This window comes from Grampus griseus (assembly GCF_964374135.1).
Source record: "Grampus griseus genome assembly, chromosome: 17".
NCBI lineage: Eukaryota > Metazoa > Chordata > Mammalia > Artiodactyla > Delphinidae > Grampus > Grampus griseus.
In genome coordinates, this window is record NC_139011.1 from 73,188,700 (window position 1) to 73,213,762 (window position 25,063).

Below are 25,063 nucleotides of genomic sequence, written 5' to 3' on the forward strand. Positions count from 1 at the left end.
TACTGTGAAAACCAATTTTGACCAAGTTCCTTGAACATCAGACACAAAATTATGAGCTCAATTCACTTTATGATCTTACACAAACCATTAGTGCCTCTCAGGCAGAAAATGCCACATCTCAGGCATCTCCAGGCATCTTCCTGCCACAAATAGGAAGGTTGGATGGGGAATTCATTTGAATCAACAAACGTCTTTCTGATGTTAATGTCCTGTAGCAAATGCTCAGTTTCAGGGCAAATCCTTTATCTACAGATGCTAAACTAATCAATATCAATCAATTTTGATACTCAAAGCAAAGCCTATATCAGTTTTGTTTAAGAGACTTTGAAGAAATGTACTATTTTAACACTCATGTTAAAATTCCATTTCCGGAAGTTCTAAAATGTTTATACTTCTTTAAAGTGAAGAACCTTGAAGATGGAGGAGGGAAAGGAACAAGGCATGTAGTTGTATCATCTGTCTCTCATTTCAGATTGAGTTTAGTTAAGATATTTATTCCCCTCTATATAGAGAATGATGTCTCGGTTGACATTTGCCCTTGAACTAACCTTGAAGAGACCCTCCAGTTCCGGGATCTGTTTGGTAGCGTGAAGAGGCTACCAAATGAAGAAGGTGAACAAGGTGGTCTCAGAAGGGCTGTCTCAGCTCTAGGACTCTGGCATTCTGTGACGTCATCTATGAACGACCATGTTTGGGGGAGTTAACTCACCATAGCCAAACTCACAAGAAACTGATGCTTAAACAGAAAAGCCAGCGTATGAATGTATAGAAGGCCATGCAGTCAGGATGACCAATACAGGATATTGACATTGGACTTTCTCTCCTGGTAGATAAGTCTACTCTGGAGACCATTTGCAGATATGAACAGATTGTTGTATATTCTGAAGCTTTTTTTTTTTCCCGTCAAGCACAGGTGAATTGCCCTTTTCTAATCTAGAGATTTTCATCCTGTCAGTTTTCCTTTATCATAAAACTGTCCACTGTCCGTCACCACTGATTCAATTCCAGCCCTTATCATCTTGGGAAACTTACCCTTATCAGTACATATTAACAGGTTCTTTCTTTGATGTGGTATTTTATGAAAAGCTTCCCACAGGTATCTTACTTTATCAATTTGTGCTGATTCTTGCTAGTTTTTCATTTTGGGGTGGAGGAGGGATGTATCATTTCCTTACTGTGTCCTCAAGCTGTGGAGTTAGACTTTGTTTGGTTTCTGCAGGCATCTACATACTGCCTACAGCACACACTTCGTTTTAACAAGGTAAACATGTTAAATAGGATATTCTGAGAAAAAATTACACATGCTACTTCTAGCATCTATATCGTTTTTTTCTCAAATGGTATGCTTCAAACTGTAGTCTACTAAATCTGATGAGATTTTTTTTTTTTTTTGTAAGGTTCTTTTTTTTTTTTTTTGCTGTACGCGGGCCTCTCACTGTTGTGGCCTCTCCCGTTGTGGAGCACAGGCTCTGGACGCGCAGGCTCAGCGGCCATGGCTCACGGGCCCAGCCGTTCCGCGGCATGTGGGATCCTCCCGGACCGGGGCATGAACCCGTGTCCCCTGCATCGGCAGGCGGACTCTCAACCACCGCGCCACCAGGGAAGCCCCCTCTGATGAGATTTTGATGACCATTTTACAGTCCGCCCCTCTCTTCCTACCTCTAATGTTTCAGTCCCTGTTCTTGTGGATGTTAGCATGGATGAACTGCTCTGGTCCCTTTCCCATTCCCTCTCACCTGCTGAAGGACATCATTCTAATTTTTGTGTCCCCTGCATCATCAGATTTCCGCCCTCTACAGGGTCTTCTGCATCAGCTTAGAAACATGGTGTAATATTTCCCATTGTTAAAAAACACTCCCTTGTCTCCACATTACCCTCCAGTTACTGGCCCATTTTTCTGCTCCCCTTTACGCCAAAACTCCTTGAAAGAGGTGTGTTCACCTCCTTCCCTCCTGTTTTCTCTTGAGCCTCTCAGCTGTGGGTCCCCAGCAGCCCCATGGAAATGCTCTTGCTGGGACCCTCAGAGGCATCACATTGTCCCCAATCCAGAGTGATCTAGTTTCAGTTCTCATCTTGTTCAACCTGACAGACACTTCTGATACAATTGATCACTCCCTCTCGATACCTTTTGTCACTTGGCCTCCAGAATACCACTTTTTAAATTGTTATTTTCTTCTCTCTTGCTTCCGTCCTTTTTGCTGGTCCTATCCTGGTCCTTTCTGACCTCTGATGACCTTGAAATCTTGCAGCACTTTAGAGTTCTGTTCTTGGACCTCTTCTTTGCTCTGTCTACACTCACAGCTGCATCTAGCTTCTTCGCTCTAAGTACCCTCTCTATCCTCGATGATTCCCCAGCGTTTCTCTCACTCTGACCTCTCTCCTGAACCCCAGACACATGTAGGCACCTTTCTATCCATATCTCCACTTGGGTACCTAATAGACATTGAAGCTTAAATTTGTCCAAAACTGAACTCCTGATCCCATATTCCTACAAACCTGCTTCTTTCTGCTCTAGCTTCCCATTCTCAGGAATGACAGTTCCAACTGGTCACTGCTCAAGCCAAAAATGTTGAATTCATCCTCGACTTCTCTCTCCCTTTCTCTTATACTCTACATTCAGACCATCTGCAAGTCTGTTGGCTTTGACTTTCAAAATGTACCTGTAATCCGACCACCTCTTACCACCTCATTACTGCTACCCTAGTCCAAGTTGCCATCACCCCTTGTCTTGATTCCTGCCAGAATGTCCTAACTGGGATCTCCACTCTTCCCTTTACCCACCTCTGTCTATTCTTCACATCACTGCCAGTGTCCTTTCGACTCATACAGGAGATCACGTCAAAAACCGTCAGTGTCTTCCCTTCTCAGGTAGAGGTAGTGTAGTAGGATTGGCAGTGGCTTGCTAGGCTCTTCATTACCCGATGCCCCACCCCCCATCAGTCTCCTCCTAGCTCCCCTTCAACGTACCAGCCTTTCCTCTATTCCTCACTTCTGCCTCAGGGCCCTTGCTCTTGCTGTCCTCTCTGCCTGGAATGTTCTTCTCCCAGGTATTTTCGTGCCTCACTACTTTCATGTCATGTCTGATCATCCCGATTAAACTAGCATCCTTCCTGCCACCCCACTCTCAGTACACAGAAGCCTACATTATTTTTATCCACAGCACTTACGGCCACAAGACACATGATACTTTTATTTGTATCTTGACTTTCCCTTCTAGAACGAAGCAAAATGAGAAAAGGGCTTTGTCTGTTTTGTTCAATTTGTCTGCCACCTGTCTAGAACAGAATATAGTTGTTGAAGGAGTGAATGAACACAGGAATAACCTAGTGAAAGAACAGGAACTGTGGACTGGAGTTCTGTCTATTAATGATGTATAACAGGATATAAATTCCATCAGCCCTCACATATATTAGTCTTGCTTTTATGATACTCTTTCTCATCTGTAGCTTAGTAGCTAATTTTTCTTCATATTATTAAAATAACATGCTATGTTGCTTTCCTTTATTTTTTTAATCCTTGACAAAAAGAAAATTTGAATTTGTCTTGAATTACTTTTAAAGCATGTCCCAAAGTCAACTTTTCATAACTATTTTGAGCAACTGCAAATACAGCTTGTCCTGGGACATTTCTCCCTCCCTCTAGTGTGAAGATGATTTGGCTGAGAAAAGGAGGAGCAATGAGGTTCTGCGCAGGGCCATCCAAACCTACCAAGAGGTGGCCAGCCTGCCTGACGTCCCCGCAGACCTGGTGAAGCTGAGCTTGAGGCGGCGGTCAGACAGACAGCAATTTCTAGGTGAAATGGAGTAAGAATCAGTTCAGTGGCAATCAATGGCGTGCTTTTATCTGGAAAGACCTGCAGGCTGTGTATACTTTTAGAAGAGTTTAGTTACATGGAAGGAAACCTGAGTTTTATAACTAATTTCAGGCAACTTCTCTGATTGTGTCAGACTGAAAGAGTAATCCTTCTTAATTACAAAGATGCACATGGTACTTTGCCGCTTACCCATCCCCCCCACACACACTTTAAGGAGGAGGCAAATGGAATTCTGAGAGGTTGGATACGTTGCCTAAGGGATCATAGCTAATAAATTAAAAGGTCTGCAGTCAAAAACTTCCTATCATGCCAAATTCTTTTCTCTCTTAACGATAACCGACTGATTCATGGTGGCTGAAATCATCGGTGCAACAGTTTTTATGGAGGAATGTTAGGAGTTCTAAGCACTCTAAAAATTTTACCTGTAAGTTTTGACTCTATACTAAAGAAAATGATAGAAAAAAAAATTTTTTTAATCACTAAGTAAATTTGCAAATGCTTTGAAAAGAGCAGCATAAAGCATCCTTTCTAACTGACCCAGGATCCCAGTGCCAAAGGCAAGGGAGACTCCCTGTACCCTAACTTCATTATAACCAGGCCAGTGGTTGGTTCTCTCTCACCTAAAACGCCATCGGTAAGCCAGGAGGGAAGAATCTAAGCTATGTATAACCCCTAAGGTGGGTTCTCTGCTGGCTGGATAAGTTATGTAGACAAATTATCTCGATTACACTAGGAAGTGCTCATAAAAGTAATATCCAAAGTCAACTGAACTTTATATCAAGGATAAGAATTAAAGGTAGTTGTGTTGCTTTGGTAGATAAGTAAAATCTGTGACAGGAGTAGAACCTAAGCGATGATTGGAAACTAGAAGGAATGGTCTTATTCTAGAAGAATGGACTTATATTCATAAGGGCCAGTCCTGGGGAAGGAAAACATACAGCACACATACAGGATGGAAAAGGCAAGGCTGGGGCTGCATGGAGGCGCTCGCCGTGGGCGCAAAATCAGTGTCACTGAGTTGTCCGCTCTCCTAGGGCTCTGACATGGCTTGCTTAGCACTGCGGATTTTTTACAGTAATTTTAATTTTTTTTTAAATGTATAAAATATGCATCTTGATGACTGAATTTTTGGTGCCCTGTTCAACTTTGCCTCTCTTGCCTCACCCTATTCCTGGCCCAGAGGAAAGACAGCCCACCAGTAGACTTAACCTTCTTTGGAAACAGTCCTTCGGTATTTGAATATAGTATTTCCTCCGAATGAGAATGAGGCAAGTTCACTAGAGGAGGGACTCGTGTGCAGACTAGGTGGTGAAGTCCCTTGCGATTCAAAGTGGGAGAAGATTTGGAGATTGGACGCCAGTCCCCACACTCCCCTCTTCCTGGTTGGCAAAGTCAGTATTCATTGCAGTGGTGCAGGAAGGCTTCCTGGAGGAGGTGGCGTTTAGCTGACCTTTGAAGTTGGGCTACCATTTGAGAGGGCAGTCTTCTCAGGAGAGGAGAACTTTCAAAACAAAGTCATGGAAGCAGATGCAAACTATTACATATAGGATGGATAAACAACAATGTCCTACTGTATAGCACAGGCAGCTATATTCAGTATCCTGTGATAAACCATAATGGAAAGAATATTAAAAAAAAAAAAGTGGAAGGGGCGGGGAGGACATGGCAGCAGGACGGACTCTCACCTGGGCCTTTGTCCTTTGTTGTTTATCTATTTTATATAGAGTGGTGTGTATATGTTAACCCCAAACTCCTAGTTTATCTCCTGCCCCTTCCCCTTTGGTAACCATAAATTTGTGGTTCAACAGGGGAAGTTTAAAAGCATCAGAAAAGTGAGCCCAAGTGGGGCAGGTGGGGGAGGAGGGGTACACCATCCCAGACTGGTGAGGAACGGGGAGCAGCCCATGGGGTGAGTTGGTGGTGTTTTATGCCGAACAGTTTTTCTATTACTGGAGCGTCCAAATGCATTTGCTTATCGATGGTCCTACCATGTCTTGTCTGCTTTTCAGTTTGTGGTCAACAAAGCCCTTTAGGTAATTAACGTTGTCACGTGGCCTCTCATTTTGCACATTCTCCCTTATACAATTTGTCTTTCCAACTGTGGTGAGGAGTGATGACAGTTGGCTCCTGAAATCTTCAATGTGCATCCAACGGCCTTAAAAACAACTTGAAGCTGGGTTTTCATGACTCGTGTGTGCATAGGCCCCTGTCGTCCACCAGAGGGTCCCCTAATACTGGATGATGTCTCCTTTGCTCCAGGACTAGGTCATTACTGAGAGAAGAGGACAGCATAGTACTCTTATTTGCCTGTCCTGTAGTCATAATTTTAATTATAATAAATCAAAAATATCCCAGTAAACATTTTTCAATAAGGAACTGGTAACTAAAACTTTCTTAAGAGGGAATTTGACATAAAAGGGGAAATGTTGACAAATTTAGAAAATAGGAGTGTCTTCAAAGGATTTATAATCAGCATTATATTCAGTATCTATTTATGGGAGTGACTGATGCCTCTGCAGCTGCAGGATGAAATTCTAATAGGTACTTAGCCATCAGTATATAGAATCAGATTTAAGCTGGTCCTCAGGCTCTGTTGAGTAGTCTCTTATGATTTGTAGTCTCAATACAGAGGTGTACAGAATCTGCTTTTATTTCTATTTTTTTTTCTTTCCACCAATCAGGTCACATGAGGGGTTCCCTGCTCACTCTGCAGAAATTAGTTCAACTATTTCCTGATGACACTTCCTTAAAGAATGACCTTGGAGTGGGGTACCTCTTGATAGGAGATAATGATAGTGCCAAGAAGGTTTATGAAGAGGTAAGCAAGCAGCAATTTTCTACTAACAATTAATCAAATTATTTTGAACATGAGGTTCTTATGTTATTTGTAAATTGCGTTTAATACACCTAATCACTCAATCTCTTTAAGTTAAATCAAATTTGTCTCATTATAGTTGACATATCCTAAATTTTTTTATCTCCTTTTTTTCCCACTTCATCAGAAGATTTTAAATTTTAGTTAACACTTGGTACATCAAAACCTTCAACCTATAATTGTGATTTTTTTTTTTTTTTTTTTGCGGTACACGGGCCTCTCACTGTTGTGGCCTCTCCCGTTGCGGAGCAGAGGCTCCGGATGCGCAGGCTCAGCGGCCACGGCTCACGGGCCCAGCCGCTCCACGGCATGTGGGATCTTCCCAGACCGGGGCACGAACCCGTGTCCCCTGTATCGGCAGGCGGACTCTCAACCACTGCGCCACCAGGGAAGCCCACTTGTGATCTTTTTAAAACTTATATATTGATATTTATCAGTCCACAAGCAGCCTTTCTAAAAGTGTTCTTTATGATAGGAAAAGGAACTGAAAAACTTATGAGCTTAAACTCATGAACTTAAAAACACATAATCTTGTACGTTTTTTACTAAAAGACCAAACTAGAGAGAGATTACAGAACGCAAGCCTTTTGAGCACATGGAATAAATGACGCACCTTTCAGAGGGCACTGACTACCTGATCTTCTGGCAAGGATACCTTTAAAAGGATGTCTGCCTTATCATGGACGCTCTAATGAATAACTGCTAAGTCGCAAGTGACTATGTAATCTAGAGAACTATGACTCCTTCAAGCAATGAGGGGCGTCGTTTGGTACAAGTTAAACAGGATACCAAATGAACTTTGAAGCTGGACCAAGTTATTGCATCTGTAAAAGAAAGATGGACACGTTGACTCGTTATTCTTTACTTTAGGCCTCGGGATCAGTGGTTTTCAGGCTGGTGCACTTTGCATCAAAATGCAGATGTCCCTACTCAGTAGAGACGATATGAGTCCTTCTGTTTTTAAAATGCTGTCAGGTGTAGTGATTTCATACTCAGTCTCGAGACTGGGTCCACCCACAAAGTGGTGCTTTCCTCCTTTTATTGCCGTTGGTCCCATAATTGGGGATCACTGGATTTGAGTGAAATCTGAGTGAAATCGAACCCCTTTGGGTTTTGCATAGAGGAGGGATAAAATCTGACTTAGGATTTAGTGTGTCCTTTCAGGACCCACGTGGAGAATGGGTTACAGGAGAGTGGGGCTGGGGTTCAGAGGATCGGCAGTTAGGAGGCTCCTGTAAGAAGGTAGCAGAGAGAGGATAGACTTGGACCAGGATGGCAGCAGTGGAGGAGGTGACAAGGAGTTTGATTCTGAATATATTGTGATGGTATCATTGGCTGGATTTGCTAGTGGATGAGGTACAGGCGCAGATGCAAGCTGGAAAACACTAAAATATTGGCAGGGTGCACTGTGGACTCACCAAGAGTATGGGGTCCCTGCCCAGCACACTTACTCCTTCTGTGTAAAAGATCCCATGACTCCCTTTTCCTACTCAGGCTCAAGGAGGAAGAGAAGCTGTAGGATAGTCATCTTTTCTCTACATGCATTCAGCTCAAACCTTCTTCACCCTTCACTCTTGGTCTAAAGCAGCTTCCCAAGTTGAATGTTGTTTTGGTTTCTCACTGCTCATATTTACTTTAGAGGCATTTTGCATAATTTATCTTTAATCATAGTAAATGCATACGATAATAAACCATGATCTGATTGATATTAAATATTTACCTGGCTTTTATCACGGAATATTGGATTTGGTCACCACTTTATCCTCAGTCCTTAAAATAGTTTGGGTGTTCAAGAAATTTATGATGGATCGTGATATATTTTCAATGCAAATCTAAATTTTCTCGTAATTAAGGCAATGTATAAAGCATGTACATAAAGAAATGTATAATAACCATTTGGAGTTGACTTCAAGTAAAGGTAATTTAAAGCAGTTTTTTTTTTTTTTTTTTTGGCGGTACGCGGGCCTCTCACCGTTGAGGCCTCTCCCGTTGTGGAGCACAGGCTCAGCGGCCATGGCTCACGGGCCCAGCCACTCCACGGCATGTGGGATCTTCCCGGACCGGGGCACGAACCTGTGTGCCCTGCATCGGCAGGCAGACTCCCAACCACTGTGCCACCAGGGAAGCCCCCTAAAGGAGTTTTTCCTGATCACTACAAAAATACTGAAGTCATGAAATTGACAGAGGTTTTGCTGATTTGCATTGTTAAAGCGATGCTTTAATGGTCATTGCCTTTTCATTCATTTCTTCATTCTTGGAGAACATTTTGAGTTGAGGGGAATTGGGGCCATTTAAGCCTAAGATATTGCAATGAGACAAAACACTATAGCATTTTAAGCTATAACATCATAATCCAGTCCAAGTACTGTACAGCAAAGCTAATTAAAATTTGTTTTGATGGTCATTTGTAGAATTCATAGTCCATCACAATAGCTTTTTGTTTTCTTTGAGTTTAGGTTCTGAATGTGACGCCTGATGACGGTTTTGCTAAAGTGCATTATGGCTTTATTCTGAAGGCACAGAACAAGATTGCTGAGAGCATCCCCTATCTAAAGGTAACTCCCTCCATTTTCCTCTTCTGATCCCTTTGAGTCAATTGGACACCCTTGATTATGTATTGTAGATTGATTGGCATGCACTGCTGACTCTTGTCAATGCTGAAATGTACACCCTTGGACCATGACATTCACAGACAGTGTGGACCTTCAGCATAGTCAAGAGTATCAGAGGTAGAAGTACCAACTATGTGAGCAGAGACTATTTGGAAAAACTTTTATGAAGAAATTCCTAAAACTGCAGTTGTTATTAGTTGATAAAATATTTTAAAATATGGACAATGTGTTAACTGTTACTTTTACAATTTAATTATACATTGAAATGACTTTGAACAGGGCTTATGGAAACCTTTACAAAGCAAGGTAACAAATGCAGACTGAATAGGTCAAATCCCCAAGAGCCTGATAGCCTTAAAGACTCAGATTAAAATATGCTATCATTTTTTTCTCACATAAAAATTGAAGTTCACCAGAATCACATTTCGTCTGGCTCAGGGGTCTCCAACAGAACTTACTGCCACAAAGGAAATGGTCTTTATTTGTATCCTCTAATATGGTAGCCACTAGCCACACGTGACTGTTGAGCATCTAAAATGTGGCTGGTGTGACTGAGGAGCTGAATTTTTTATTTTAATTGTAATTTAAATAGTAACACTAGCTACTAGCTACCATATCAGCCAGGTAGCTGATTGACTACTTGTGAACTTTAAGTAGTACTTTTGTGATCCACCTTTGTGATCTCTTTCTTTCACATGACTTTGATCCGAGATCCCAAATAGCAACCCACTGATTGCAAGTAGCTTGCATGTTCTATTTGGCCAGCATAATAGTTTTAAAAACAATTTTAATTGCTTGCCTTAGTTGAAAATCTGAACATTTTATATAATCATGCAGATTTCTGGTGTCTCTGGAAAGTTCACATGTGGCCCACATCTCAGCACAGGAGCTGAGCAATGGTGTCCCCTTGAGGTGGGCATGCACCCCTCAGTCTGTCTTGGCTGTCACTGGGCCTCTGCAACCTGCCTGTTCCCTACCATAACCCTGTGGGCATGTGGGTTTTTCTGATTTAAAGTGTTCCCCTTAGATTTCCTTTCATATAATAAGGACCTAACAGTACTCTCCTGGCTCAGAGGTGAGGAAGTGGAGGGCAGGGTTGGTTAGTTAATGAGCAAAGGGGCGTTTATTTGAGTGTCAGTCAGTCAGGAGCCGAAATCACAGCTCTCCTCTCATGAGTGATGCTTCTGTTCCGTGCTATTTTCCAACATTATGCAAATAAAATTTCTTCTGAGTAAAAGATAACGGGCTCCTTGTGAAGAGGCCTCAAAGATGCAGTTTTTTAGACATTTAAATACGTTGTATCCTCATCCTTCTTTTACTTTTCTAAATTCATTCTCTTGCTTTAATATTTTCTCTTTCTGATTTTTACATAAATTTAAATTTCAGTTCTTTTGTGGACAGTGGGGATGGAAATCAGCTGAGTGTTTTAGGATAGGAGGTGTTTAATAAAATTAAAGATTCCAACTGGCTTTAACCCTGTTGTATGTTCTGTCAAAGATTTCATTGAAAAGTGAGGACACATTTGTTTTGAGTGGAAAAAAAATATTATTTGCAGTTGGGTCTCTATCATTTCAAACATCTATGAGCAACTAACCATTTTGGTTCAGGGATAAAAAAGCCTCTAGATGACATATGGTCAGATTTGGAGAGCAAAATAAGTGTGATAGAAACTTGGACAAAGAAATCCTTTGAGATATTGAAATACGATTGCTCCTGCGGACACAGTTCACAAAGTGTCATACTGATTTTGTGGGGTATTCCACTGTTAATTGATGATGAATATATTGTTAAGTTGAAATTTATCACCTCCTTTTGGCTTTGCATTGTAAATGTTGACCAGTAACCTAATTGCCAAACTTTAATATTGAGGTGATTTTCTGATTCTTAGAAAACATTAAGTAAATCAATGAATTAAATCTGGTATTTAATTCTTTCATAAATACTGACACTGTCCTTTCTACAGGAAGGAATAGAATCTGGGGATCCTGGCACTGATGATGGGCGATTTTATTTCCACCTGGGGGATGCCATGCAAAGAGTTGGAAACAAAGAGGTAATGCATTCGTGAACTTTTTGTTCTCTTTAACAGAAGATAGAGGAAGGGGAAAGTATTTCTATGAGAGAGTTACAATTGAAAAAAATGTGTTAAGCGTAAACTTTTGAAGGTGGTGATTTAAACTTTTTGTAACAACCTAACAATTCTTACTAAATCCTATAAAGAATTTTGGGGATTTGACTTTTATAATTTCTTTCAAGGAAGTATCTGAATAATCATGAGTAGCCTGTAAATTAGTGTGCCTGTGTGTATGTCTGTGTGTGTATCTATAGAGATAGATATTGCCTTGAAAAAATATTTTTAAAATTATGAAATGAAGAGATGTGTTTGAAATATTGAAAATATTTTTGAGATAATTTTACAGTTTGCCTAGATTTATTTTTATTTTATTTTGGAATTTAAAAAGTAGTTATTTTTAGAATGAAGTCTTTATTCAACTGATTCCTAAGCACAGTGAACCCAGTAGTTAATTGTGTAATTTACCTTCCAAAATATTTAATGCCAAGTTGAAGATGAATACCTATAGCTATAATAATGACTGCTATTGACACAGAAAATATAGTAGCTAAAGCAAATCACATGTTTTCTTTGTGATTATTCCTTTTTTTCTGAGTACAGTGTCAGCTTCTTTAAACATAACATTTGGTCATTAATCATGACATCATACAATGTAAATTCCCAAACTCTCACCATCCACTGTGGTTCACACAACATTGCTGGGCTGTCCTTCACCATCGCATGGCTCTAGGCTGGGCTGTCCTTAGAGTCGGGGATCAAAGGCTGTAGTGAGTCCTTGGCTTTTTGTAACCATGCATTCCATATATGTAATAAAGTGACATCTAAGGATAACATAGCTTCGGGTTTCTAAAATTAATAAGAATATGGGGCCATTTGGACAATTGAGGGTTCATTGGAGCAAGGGGTTTTGTGATGGGGTAATTGCCGGCTAGTGACAGGAACCAATTTTGGGTAACAGAAATTTGGATAATTGACACTGTTTTCTTTATACATTTCTGTGTATCTATACCTTTCCCCCTCTGACCTACCAGTCAATCAACTGGAATAGAATGAGAAATGAGAGGCAAAGAGAAAGAAGGGAGAAGAAATTGCTGATTAGTACTCACTTTTGTGTTCCTTCATTCTTTTAAGATGTAAATGCCTGATACCTCCTTCGAATGAGAGCGATAAGAAAGATTTTGCTACAGTGTCTGACACTTGATAAGTGTTCATATGTGATGGCTCTAAATGTAATTGTCGCTAATTAATTTACCTTTTAACATCTCATGGTCCAGGACAAAGGCAGATAAAAGAAGTCTGTGATTTATTCTCACATCTTAGATGAAAACAGCCCTTACTTCAAGGGCAAAGAATTCACTACTACACATCGTTAGGGGCTTGGGATTTGAACCTATGGGATTGTTCTATCAGCTTAATTATCATTAAGACGCAAAGAACAGCACAGTTCTTGAATTTAAATGCTCACAAAGATTCATCCTTATAGGAGAGACAAGCCTATAGAAATCCCACGTTAGCATATTCTCCATATTAGATGTTGAGTCTGAGTGGACTCTCGCGCTCTGAGTTTTCATACCGGGAAGCAACCCTCCTTCATGCTCTTAAGCTCTGCTCCAGGCATGAAAAGAGAAGCAAACCCACAGCCTCTGTGCTGCAGAAGCTGACAATAAAGTTGTTTTGACTTTTCTCACGGGATCATTTCATATGGGCAGGAAGTGGGAGAAAGACCAATCGTGATACTCTCGTAGCAATTCAGCCTCAGCTTTTCCCAGAATTTCTGTAACTCTCAAATCCACATTTGAGCTCCCGTCTCCTACTCAGAGTCCACAATCTACTGCCTGCCTAGTTTCTCCACACGATGCCGCAGATGACAACTCACTTGTTCTCCTCTAAAGGACGTTTCCTCCTGGGTTCTGGCTCTCGTTGGATGGTGTTGCCAGCTCCCAGGATCCAGACTTGAGTCAGCTTAGCTCCGCCCTTTCCTGTGACAAGCCCCCTCCTCACTCCAGTCCGGCCAGGCCAGTCAGCTTCTTCGGAGGTCTGGCGTCCATCTCATCTTCCCTCTTGCTTGGCCGGTGTTCTCATTCCAGCCTTTGTTACCGTCCACCTCTGTGATGGCTGCAAGAACCTGGCTGTCATTTCCTGATTTAGTCTTACTTTCTTCCAGGCATCTTGGGCTCAAGAACCCCATGGTGCAAAATAGAAATAAAGCCCTCTTCCCAAACGATGGCATTCATGGTTCTCCCAGGCCAGTGGAACCACCTGTTCTCATCACAAGTGTGTGTCCCATGTCCCACTGTGCACCACGCCCCAGGCAGAACAGGCACTGGCTGGGGTCACGTACCATGGGCCCCAAACGTGGCCTGGGCTTTTCTGAGTTAGACTCTCTTGACATACTATTTCTATGTAGTTATGTAGTGAGTGTGTGTGTGTGTGTGTGTGTGTGTGTGAACTATACCTGGCATTAATTTGAAGTATAGTAGACATTGATATAGACCATATTTAACAAGGTGCCCAGCTATGCTTTCTGTCTATTTTAGTATTCCTGTAAAGAGGACATGTTCAGAGGATTCTAACAACTTGATCATGGATTTTCTAGCAACTTTTATTGTGAGGTAGTCTAGATGTTTAAAAAAAAAAAAAGCAGTCTGGCTGAATTCATTGGGTCCCCTATATAATTGAAGGTATCGTTGAAGATGATTTTTTTTTATTTCGAATATATCATTTCACAGTTTTGTTTCTGTAAAAGTTAAATGGCAGAGGGTGTAAAACCAAGGGCCCTGTTTGATGCACTTTGAGTGTCAGAAAAGCTCTTATGGGCAGTTAAACATGTCCCCGTAAGCAAAGTCTCTTGCCCAGACATTCAGCCTGGTGAGTGTTAAGGCCAAGACTTGAAATCTAAGACTTGTAACTCCTGAACTAGAGTTATAAGTTTTTCTATAATATGTATATTAATATAATATGATAATAATATAATATATTTTCCTATAAGAATTTTTCTCACTACTCTAACAATATGCCCAGTCCTTAAAATGAATTGCTGATGATTAAAAATCTAATGGACTGTAAGAGTTTCCAAAAATCATCTGTTGTAATTAATAATGTTGTTTAACACTGAAGATTATAGGGAACAAGACCCTAAATTTAAATTGGACAAAAATAACTGAAATAGTCAATTTAATTTCAAAGGTAAAATGCTATATTTTTTGAAATGAATGAACCGTGAGCCGTTTTTAAAGAAATTACTTTATGGTTACCACTTACATGTATTTCAAGGAAAACATATAAGTGATTAGTATATACATTCTTAATTTGAGATATTATTGAGAAAGATAATTAAGTAAGAAGATCCCTTGTGATAGTTTTTTTTTTTTTTTAATGATACAAAGATAGAAGGAAAGAGGAATAAATTGCCAATAAATTGCCCTGGGTGATAATTCAACATATTTAGTCTTTTTAAATCTCAGATCGAGCATTTGTAAAGTGGAGCTATTTGGGGTTATTGGAAAGATCAAATGAAATTACGCATGCACAAGCTAGTAGTAAGCTGAAAAGTGTTACTGAAAATAGGAGTGGTTCTGCTATCACACTTGATTTTTCTAACGAAGGACATTTTTTGACTTACGAATTTTAAGAGACTTAAAAGTTACTATTTCTTACATCTAAAGTAAGATGGGGTTTTATGAAGATATTCTTCTATCTTCTTACTCTGCCTGATATTAACTGCCTGTTTTCATTGATCAAAATATGTATTTGGAATCACTCTTCAAAAGTAATCATTAGATCAGAATTAAAATAATGGAGGCGATACCATTAGGCACTCTCCTAGAACCGTCTTCCCGTCTAAAGACAATGGGGTGAGCACGGTGCAGGAGGCATGTGGGGAGGGCCCCTGGGAGAGGATGTGGTTCGGGCGTCCTTTGAAGGGTACGTGTGGAGCTGCAGACTGCAGCCAGCTGTCCCTGAAAAGGCTAGTTAGTCTTCTTGGAGGCAAGTTGTATCATGTTACAGCTAGCCTGCAACCGCAAATGTTATCCCTTATGGCAGGAAGAAAAAATACTAGGAACACAAATTCCCTTCTAAAAAAATCTGACGTGGGCTATCACTCTATTTACTGCTAACTCAGAATAATATTTTCTTTCGGTCTGCTTCTTTAATGGAGGATTTATACTTCGTTACTTCTTCATGTGGACGTGAGAAGACTGTTCATGTTGCTGTCCGGGAATTCCCTGGTGGTGCAGTGGTTAGGACTCCCCGCTTCCACTGCAGGGGGCACGGGTTCAATCCCTGGTCAGGGAACTAAGATCCAGCATGCCACCAGGCGTGGCCAAAAAACAAAACAAGGAAGTTGCTGTCCTTCTTAACATCCCAATTCAGTAAATGCAGATATCTGTGAAGAAATGACGAAAATTGTACTCCTTTCCTTTGAAAGGAAACACAGACTTTAAGAAATGAAAGCTAAAATATAAACATAGTCCCCTTTTGTGTCTTAAATGATTTATCCATTCAACAAAGTCCTAGATTCTGCTGGACACTCCGGGGAGACCAGTGAGTGCAGTGGAGTCCTGTGTTCAGAGAGCTTTCAGCCTAGGAGTGAAAATAAAAAACACACATTTATTTAAAATAATAGGTCATAATCAGAGACCCAATCAAATAACAGTATTTTTGCCAGTGTAACAGATTTGGGCACCTGACTAGCAAGCTCTTTATTTAAAAGTCAGACCTTGTTTTTAGGGACTTTAATTGTAAAATTAGTAAAACTGCTTCGTTTCGAGTTCAGTCTTTCTGAACTCTTCCAGGCATATAAGTGGTACGAGCTTGGGCACCAGAGGGGCCACTTTGCATCTGTGTGGCAGCGCTCGCTCTACAACGTTCATGGACTGAAAGCCCAGCCGTGGTGGACCCCCAAGGAAACGGGCTACACAGAATTAGTGAAGGTGAGTGTTAACTTCGTCGAGTCCTTGTCTGTCTCGTCCTCTAAATTCAAAAACGGCTTCTCATGGAAAGGAATGTCAGGGAGGAGATAGATTTTCTTTCCGGTGGCATTTGCAGAAAATACGGCAAAAGGGATCTTCATCCCATCAGCCAAGAGTTTAGGTGAGATGGTGAAGAAAGAAATTTGTTGAAGAGCAGATCTCAAATCTTTTGGCTTTAGGACCCCTTTGCACTCTTAAAACTTACTGAGCACCCCAAGGAGTTTTGTGTGTGTGTGCTGGGGGATTATATGTATAAATATAATTTTTAGAAATTAAAACTGAAAGGAAATTTAATCTTTATATGACTTCTATGAAAATAAAATAATAACTCCATTACATATTAACATCAATAAGTTTAAAAAATACATTTTCAAAGCAAAAAAAGTGAACTAAGAAGATGGGAATTGTCGTGTATTTTTACAAATCTCTTTGGTGTGTGGCCTAGTGGAAGACAGGAGGGTTCTCACCACTCTTTCACCCGTAAGTCCAGAAGCGTCCTGAGTGCGGGAGCTCCTGTCCTCATGGAACTGGGGTGCACAGCCTCCTGGCCTGTGGACAAGCGCACCCACCCAAAAGCACATCAGATCTTGTGGTTCAAGAGATTTATAGAGCTTAATCTGCAACACCCATGTCCATTCCCAGTGGTGGGTGGGCTGGAAGTTCCAGCCTTCTAATCACCTGGTCTTTCTGGTGACCAGCCCCATCCGGAGGCTATCTGGGGCCCCATGCTAAGTCGTTCTATTAGCATAAATTCAAGTGTGCTCAGAAGGGATCCTTATGAATGACAAAAGTCACTCCAGTTATTCAGGAAATTTCATGGGTTTCGGGAGGTTTATGCCGGGAACTGGAAACAAAGACCAGATATATTTCTTATATTATCCGAAGCCACCCTCTGGATTTTGAGCGCAGATCCCTTCTAACAAAAGAATCCTAACTGTTAACAGATGTGGGCACATTACTAGATCTCATTCAGTCATTAATGATAATGAGTCCAGTCCATTCTCACATTATATGAAAGTACCTCCCAGGGCGAGGCCCCTCAGGTTGGCAGGCCGCCGTTAGATCTCGTAAGTTCCAGAAGTAGGAGTGGTCTTGGCAACATATGGCTTTACCGTTTCAGACATCTGGTGTAGCTGAGCTAAGAGACAATATCTTGCCCTGAGCCTCTTCGAGGTGTTAATGTAATATTGGATTTCCCTCATTACATACCCTATTTATTCATCCTCTTACCTTCAGCTGTTATTTCTCCTTTTCTTCATTTATACCCTAACTTTTCCATCCTTGGAAAGGACATTAAGTTTGGCCACTGTGCTGGTCTGGATTGCAGGCAGCTGTACTAGTATAGCAAATACCTCCTCTCAGTTCACTCTCGTTCAGGTGGGGTAGGGTTACCCAGGGGCAAAAGTCGTGGGCTGTTGGTCCCACCAGGCAGTATAGCTACATTCACTCATCGGAGAGAGGTGAGAAGGGAAAAGCAAGAGTGACAAAATATTGATAATTTTGGAATCTAGGTGATGGATATATAGAGGTTTCTTATACTCTTTTCTCTATCTTTAAGTATATGTTTTACATTTTTCATAATTTTTTTGTTAAAGAACATCTTGTTCTTTAAGACCTATAAGACTTCACTGATCAATTTGGTTTACTGGGGAAAAGAAATTTTCAATGAGGTTTCAATAAACGTATATTAAGTGAGTCTTCCTAGACCATGTTTATTCTGTATTTTATTATAAGATCAGAATACAAAAATCAATTGTATTTCTTTACACTAGCAAAAAAAAAAAAAAAAAACCCACTCCCAAAATGAAATTAAGAAAACAATTCCATTTGCAGTAGCTTCAAAAAAGAATATAAGATACTGTATTAGCTTGATATACCTTCAGTAGCAAAGTATCACAAACTAATTGTCTCACAGTTCTGGAGGCTATAATTCCAAGATCAAGGTGTCAGCTGGGTTGCTTCCTTCCAGGGGCTGTAAGAGAATCTGTTCCATTCCTCTCTCCTAGCTTCTGGTGTTTTCTGGCAACCTTTGGAGTTGTGTGACCTATAAATTTCTGCCATCATCTTCACATGGCATTGTCCCTGCTTGTGTATCTGTCTCTGAATTTTCCCTTTTTATAAAGGACACCCTTTGTAAAAGACACCAGTCATATTGGATTAGAGCCCACCCTAATGTCTTAATTTTAACTTTATTACATCTGTGAAGACCCTATCTCCAAAAAGGGTCACATCCTGAGGTACTGGGGGAGTAAGATTCAACATGTAAATTTGGGGGTCATCATCCAACTCTTAAAAGATACTTAAGAATAAATCTTACAGAGAAGTGCAAGACGTACACTGAAAACTATGAAATTGTACTGGAGGAAATTTCAAACCTCTAAAGAAATGGAAACACATTCCATGTTTATGGACCAGAAAACTTGATATTAAGATAGCAATATTTCCCAAGTTGATCTAAACTTTCAACACAATCTCTATCAGAATTCCACATGGCTTTTTTTTCTTTTATGGAAATTGACAAACGGATCCTAAAATTCGTATGAAAACACAAGGGACCACGAATAGCCAAAACAATTTTGAGAAAGAACAAAGTTAGAGAACTTAGACTTGCCAGTTTCAAAACTTACTACATACAAATTAAAGTAATCAAGACAGTGTGATAGTTCCATAAGGATAGACGTATAGATCAGTGGAATAAGAATTGAAAGTACAGAACTAAACCCTTACGTTTATGATTAATTGATTTTTGACAAAGGTACCAAGACAATGCAAAGGGGAAAGAACGGTCTTTTTCACAGGTGGTCCTGGGACAATTGGATATCTAAATGCAAAAAATAAAGCTACCTCATACTATATATAAAAACAAACTCAAAATGGATATAGACCTAAATGTAAGAGATAAAACTATAAAACTTGTAGAAGAAACCATAGAAGTGTTCATAACATTATTGAGTTAGGCAATGGTTTTCTTGGGTATGACACTGAAAGTACAAGTGACAAAAGACAAAATAAATTAGATTTCATCGAAACTTAAAACTTTTGTGCTTCAAAGGACATGATCAATAAAGTGAAAGTAAAATCCATAGAATGAGAGGTAATATTTGCAAGTCATATATCTAACATATATATATATATGATATAATAAGAACTCTGAATATAATAAGAACTCTGATAACTCAATGTAGAGACAGATAACTCAGTTAAAAAATGGGGAAAGATTTGAACACTTATTCAAAGAAGATAATGAATGGCTGAGAAGCCTATGTAAAGGTGATTGATGACATTTGTCATTAGGGAAATGCAAATCAAAACCACAATATGATAGCATTAACCCTCACTGGGATGGCTGCAACAAGAAAGATGAACATTAACAAGTGGTAGCAAGTATGTGGAGAGACTGGAACCCTGGAACTTTGCTGGTGGGGAGGCAGAGGGGTGCAGCCACTTTGGAAAACGATTTGGCGGTTCCTCAAAATGTTAAACACAGAGTTAAGGCCCAGCAGTTCTTCTCCTAGGTGTATCCCCAAGAGAAATGCAAACATATGTTCATACAAAAATGCGTCCCTGAATGTTCTTAGTAGCATTTCATAATAGAAAAAAAGTGGCCAATCACCCAAAGGTCCATCTAAATGATGAATGAAAGAATAAACAAAATGTAGTGTATTACACAATGGCAATAAAAAGGGAAGACGTGCCAAGGCCCATGGTACAGCATGAAGGAACCACGTGTTCCATGATTCTATCTGTATGAACTGTCCGGGAGGCAAATCAACAGAGAGAGGAAGGGGTGAGAGCCAGGGACTGAGGGAGGGCCTGAGGCTGAGCAACTGCTCATGAGTAAGGAGTTACTTTTTGATGTGATGAAAATGTTCTAAAATTAGATAGTGTCGATGGCTCACAGGTCTGTGAATGCACTAAAAACCACTGAATTGTAAAAAGTTAATTGAGTGAATTTTATGGTATGTGAGTTATGTCTCAATAAATCTGTTAAAAATTGGGAAACTGTGATATATATGTTGTGGTTCAAGTATGTTGAAAACTAAACAGGTTTCTGGGGGTTGATGAACACCTAACTTAACCATCAGTGAGGCAGTACAGTGAGGCAGGCTAGAGCACCTGCTCCACAGCCATATTGCGCGGTTTTGTTGGTTTGTCTGTTTCGTTTGGTTTTTCACTAAAGTATAATTGATTTACAATATCATGTTAGTTTCAGGTATATAACATCATGATTCAGTATTTTTACAGTTTGTACTCCATTAGAAGTTATTACAAGATAATGGCTATAATTCCCTGTGCTATAGAGTATATCCTTGTTACTTATCTGTTTTATACATAGTGGTTTGTATCTCTTAATCCCATACCCCTATCTTGCCCCTCCTCCTTCCCCTCTCCCCCCCGCAGTAACCACTAGTTTGTTTTCTGTATCTGTGAGTCTGTTTCTGTTTTGTTATATTCATTTGTTTGCTTTATTTTTTATATTCCACATGTAAGTTATAACAGAGTATTTATCTTTCTCTGTGTGACTTATTTCACTATGCATAATACTCTCTAGGTCCATGCACGTTGCTGCAGATGCAGAATTTCATTCTTTTTTATGGCTGAGTAATATTCCATTCTCTCTATATATACACCACATCCTCTTTATCCATTCGGCCGTGGATGGCAGTACCGTGAAGCAGTTTAGAGCACTGGCTCTGTAGCCACACTGCCTGGTTTTGAATTTTTGGTCTCATTCTTTACTCGCCATGTGACATTGAGCAACACTTCTTCATGCTTCTGTTTCATTATCTGCAAAGTGCCTGTGGCAGTAGTGCTTGTTCCATGGCTGTTTATTTAATAAGTAGGTAGGAAGTGCTCAATAGACATTAGTTATTGTTATCATTTATAATTTTAATTTATGTGTTACCTTGTTTTCATAGGAAAGTATTTTCTAGTTTCTAAAAAATTAGTTGGAAAGCACATTTTGAAATTTTATGTATTATTGAAATAATAACATAACAGCCATCGTGTATGAAATGCCTATTTGTAATCATTGTGCTGAGCACTTTGGTATATAATACTTCTCATCTTTACAACAACTCTTCAAGATAGGTGTCACTGTACCCACTTACGTTTGAGTAAGTAAGGATTAGAGAAACTAAGAGATTTGCCCAAGGCCCTATATTTAATAGGTGAGGGCTGGGATTGGAACTGAGGCCTTCTTATGCTCAAGTCCGTGCCCTCACTGGTACCTCACTACGCCCTCAAAGCTACTGAGGTCTGCTCTTACGTCTCATGTTATTCTCCTTCTAGCCAATTAAATCTTTATTTCAGGGGGCTTCCCTGGTGGCGCAGTGCTTGAGAGTCCGCCTGCCGATGCAGGGGACACGGGTTCGTGCCCTGGTCAGGGAAGATCCCACATGCCACGGAGCGGCTGGGCCCGTGGGCCATGGCCGCTGAGCCTGCGCGTCCGGAGCCTGTGCTCCGCAACGGGAGAGGCCGCAACAGTGAGAGGCCCATGTACCGCAAAAAAAAAAAAAAAAAAAAAAAAGATTATTAAAATCTTTTTTTCAAAATTCTGTTTCTCTGGGCTTGATTTCAGCTCTGCCTGTTTTAAGCTCTGCTTCATCTAAGAAGAAAAAACCAAGTCCTGGGCATTAATCCCAGGGTCCCCAGCAGCATAGAATCTCAGAGTGTGTGACAGCTGTGGGTTGTGATTGTAAAGTTAGCTTTACTTTACTAACTACCTTGATTTGCAGTAATGTTAATATTGTATATGTTATGACTTAAAGTAATTTCGGGTGACCACTCACCAGTCGTGAGTATGACGAGGCAGAACTTTCTGTGTGAGGAACCCAGGGCCCAGAACCATTTAGCTGACACACACTTGCATATCAAGATTTTTTTCCATTTTCAAATTACAGATTTGACTGTTGTGGATCAAGGATCATCACCCAGGCATTCATACTGTAAGGTGGGAACCTTCTAGATGGGGTAGCTGCCATGTTTGGCCAAAATCCTTTTAGAATACTTACCCAGATCTGGCCCTTACGTAATGATTAACTGCCAGGCATAGCACATTTTCATTTAAATTATTTTCATTGTATGTTCCAGTGAGCTGTAGAGTGCAATTTTCTCGAAGGCACGGGACAGTGTTCAGTAAAATGTTATCATCTGTGTTTTTCCATTTTGTTGAATTGTCATTGTTTCCCCGTATTGTGTAGCTTGCAATTTGGCAATTCCGTGCACTGGGGGTGTTAAGAGGCTGTGCAACTTGATGAAAAAAATTTAGAGAAAAATATCCCAGTAGAGTTTTCTCTTTTAGGCATATGTTCATTAAAATTGAGTACTTTTTTTGCCCAAATAACAAATATGAAAACGCTAAGTGTTTTGGGGGTATTTAACGTAGAAATTGAAACAAAAATAGATTAATGTCTTTGCTAGGTTATAAATAGAAAAGGGAAAAGAAATCTCTTCCAGTGAGAGGAAAGCCATCATAGTTAAGAAGTTTGCTCTTCTTCTTTTTGAGATTAGCTTTTTGATCCAAATTATTCCATGGCTAATTTAGATGTAAACATGCATGCCTTGAAACCGCTGTAGTAACATGGAGAGCACAACAGCCAATAGCAACTGAAAACCATAGTTCAAAATAACCCTTTTCTATTTTTTCCCTGCTACTTAACTCTGCATTCATCACTGGGAAAAAGGGAAACCCTTGCATGCTTTTTCTGAGGTTTTCACAGCATTTGCTCTGATAGAAGCATATAGCATCGCTGATAAGTTTTCCCTCCTCATACGGTAGTTTTATTACAGTTGGAGAAGTGCCCAGTAAAACTTGCCAGTGTTGTGACACAGTGCGTAAGAATGATTGATTGAATGATACTCTTCCTGGCATTTTCTCTCAGGCTCTGGCTTTTATTAAGTAAGAAACCCGTTGTGTATGAATAATGCCACCTGGACAAAAATAGGACTTATACAGGAGTGAATTCGTGGTTCAGCATTCGTATCTGTGTGATTAAATATTTGAATATTTTCGCTGAACTGCTTTTGAAATGAATTGGATTGAGACAGAAGCAAAAATGTCAGACTTACAGTGGAATTAAGCTATAAAGTAAGAGGATTATCAATTTTATAGAAAAGTAAGTATCATCCTATAAAGAAGTGCTGAAAGCAGTTTCTTAAGATTAACGTAATAGTTTAATCCTATTTTTCTAAATCAGACTTTCGACTTTTGGATTCCAATGATATTTTCACTAAAAATGACAACAAGAGTCCAGAGAATTTACAGAATTCGATGGTTATGTGATTTAAAAGTGAACTTCAGAAGCAGGTTAGTTTTGCTCTCTGCTCTGACACCTTAAGGAAGTCATTTCATCCATCTGGGCCTCGGTTTCTTTCTCTCCAAATGCAAAATAATTGCCTCAGTTCCTCCTCTCCTACAAGGTGCAAAAACAGAACAAAACACAACAAAACACCACCATCGTGGATGTTCCCGTGTGTGTTTAAGTGTGAGCCCTTAATAAGAGCTGACACTCTGCTACGGTTATAGGAGGGTCTAAGATGCCAGTTATAGCAACATATCAAAAGGGTGAAATATTAGAAATTCTTTGAATTATTTCAAACTCAAAGGTCATTTTCTTTCTCAAAGCAAAATTGATGAGTTTTCAATATTTGTCAGTTTTTTCAAAAATGCCTAAAAATTGCCTTTATCTCTGGTCCACCTCGGGAGCTCGCAGTACAGCGTTTGACTTACAGACCCGGGCACTACGCTGCAAGCTGCATCTGTAGGTTAGGACGCCATTTGCAGTTCCAAAATTTTTGATCAAGCAGTGTTACCAAAAGCGGGATCCGGCTGCTTACCGCTCAAGAGCTGGCATGCGGGGATGGGGGTGGGGAGAGGGCGAGGTGTGTGGAGGCAGCGGACTCCTGTCCAAAGGACAGCCAGGGGGCAGGGAGGGGCTGCGCGCAGAAACAGCACAGGCAGCTCTGACAGTCGTCTTGAAATTGGTCACGTGCTGGTCTGACAAGCATCATCTTGATTGGTTTAAGTACAGTTACTCTTCAGTTCCGGGTCGGTTTGTTCCCATTTCCTTGAGGCCAGTTCTCGGAATTGTGGCAGCTCACGTCATGGCTGCAGTCTGCTCATCGTGTAGTTAATTTCTTCCACCCGGTGAGGGTTTCAGTATCTACAAGACAGCTCACAGGATAGGGCTCAGAATATTATCTGTAGCCCTTGAGGAGGAATTAAAGGTCCATGACTTTGCTTCCTGACTAAACTGTTATTGTTTTGTCCTGTTTGACTGCTTTTCTTTGCTTCTGCATTTTCTCACTTCTCTGATTAAACGTACTCTTTGGCTAAAGTTTTTCCACAGACAAAAGGCAGGCAGAGGACATGGGGGGCAAGGACCACAGGGTCCTGCTCTGTTTCAGTAGGTCATGATCTATATCTTAATATACATACACACCGATGGATGCATGCGCACATACACATTATAGATAACTTGCTTATCTGTTTATCAAGTGGTTTATTATATATATAAACAGAAAGTCTCTGTCAGACTTGCAGCCCCTTGAGATTAGGGGCTTTGGGGTTTTTACTCCCTCCTGACCTAGCCCGCTGCACCGTTCCCCGTGGGTAGAGCAGGGAAGGAACGACAGAACTTTATTTCCCCTTTTACCTTCCTCTGACTGAGAATGTTGGCTGGCATCCCCGCCAGTCTGGGCTAGAGTACAGGA

General features: G+C 40.4%; 1 protein-coding gene across 5 annotated transcripts in view; it reads left to right on the forward strand.

Moving 5' to 3' along the window:
- Window positions 1-25,063, forward strand: part of ASPH (aspartate beta-hydroxylase) — a gene marked incomplete at its 3' end in the record, with an annotated part of 208,582 nt that overhangs the window by 152,919 nt on the left and 30,600 nt on the right. For all 5 annotated transcript variants that reach the window (XM_082674443.1, XM_082674445.1, XM_082674444.1 and 2 more), the window contains 5 exons: window positions 3,643-3,793; window positions 6,496-6,632; window positions 9,146-9,244; window positions 11,265-11,354; window positions 16,172-16,309. In XM_082674443.1, coding sequence (XP_082530569.1) covers window positions 3,643-3,793; window positions 6,496-6,632; window positions 9,146-9,244; window positions 11,265-11,354; window positions 16,172-16,309 — 615 coding nt within the window. The remainder of the gene's footprint in view (window positions 1-3,642; window positions 3,794-6,495; window positions 6,633-9,145; window positions 9,245-11,264; window positions 11,355-16,171; window positions 16,310-25,063) is intronic.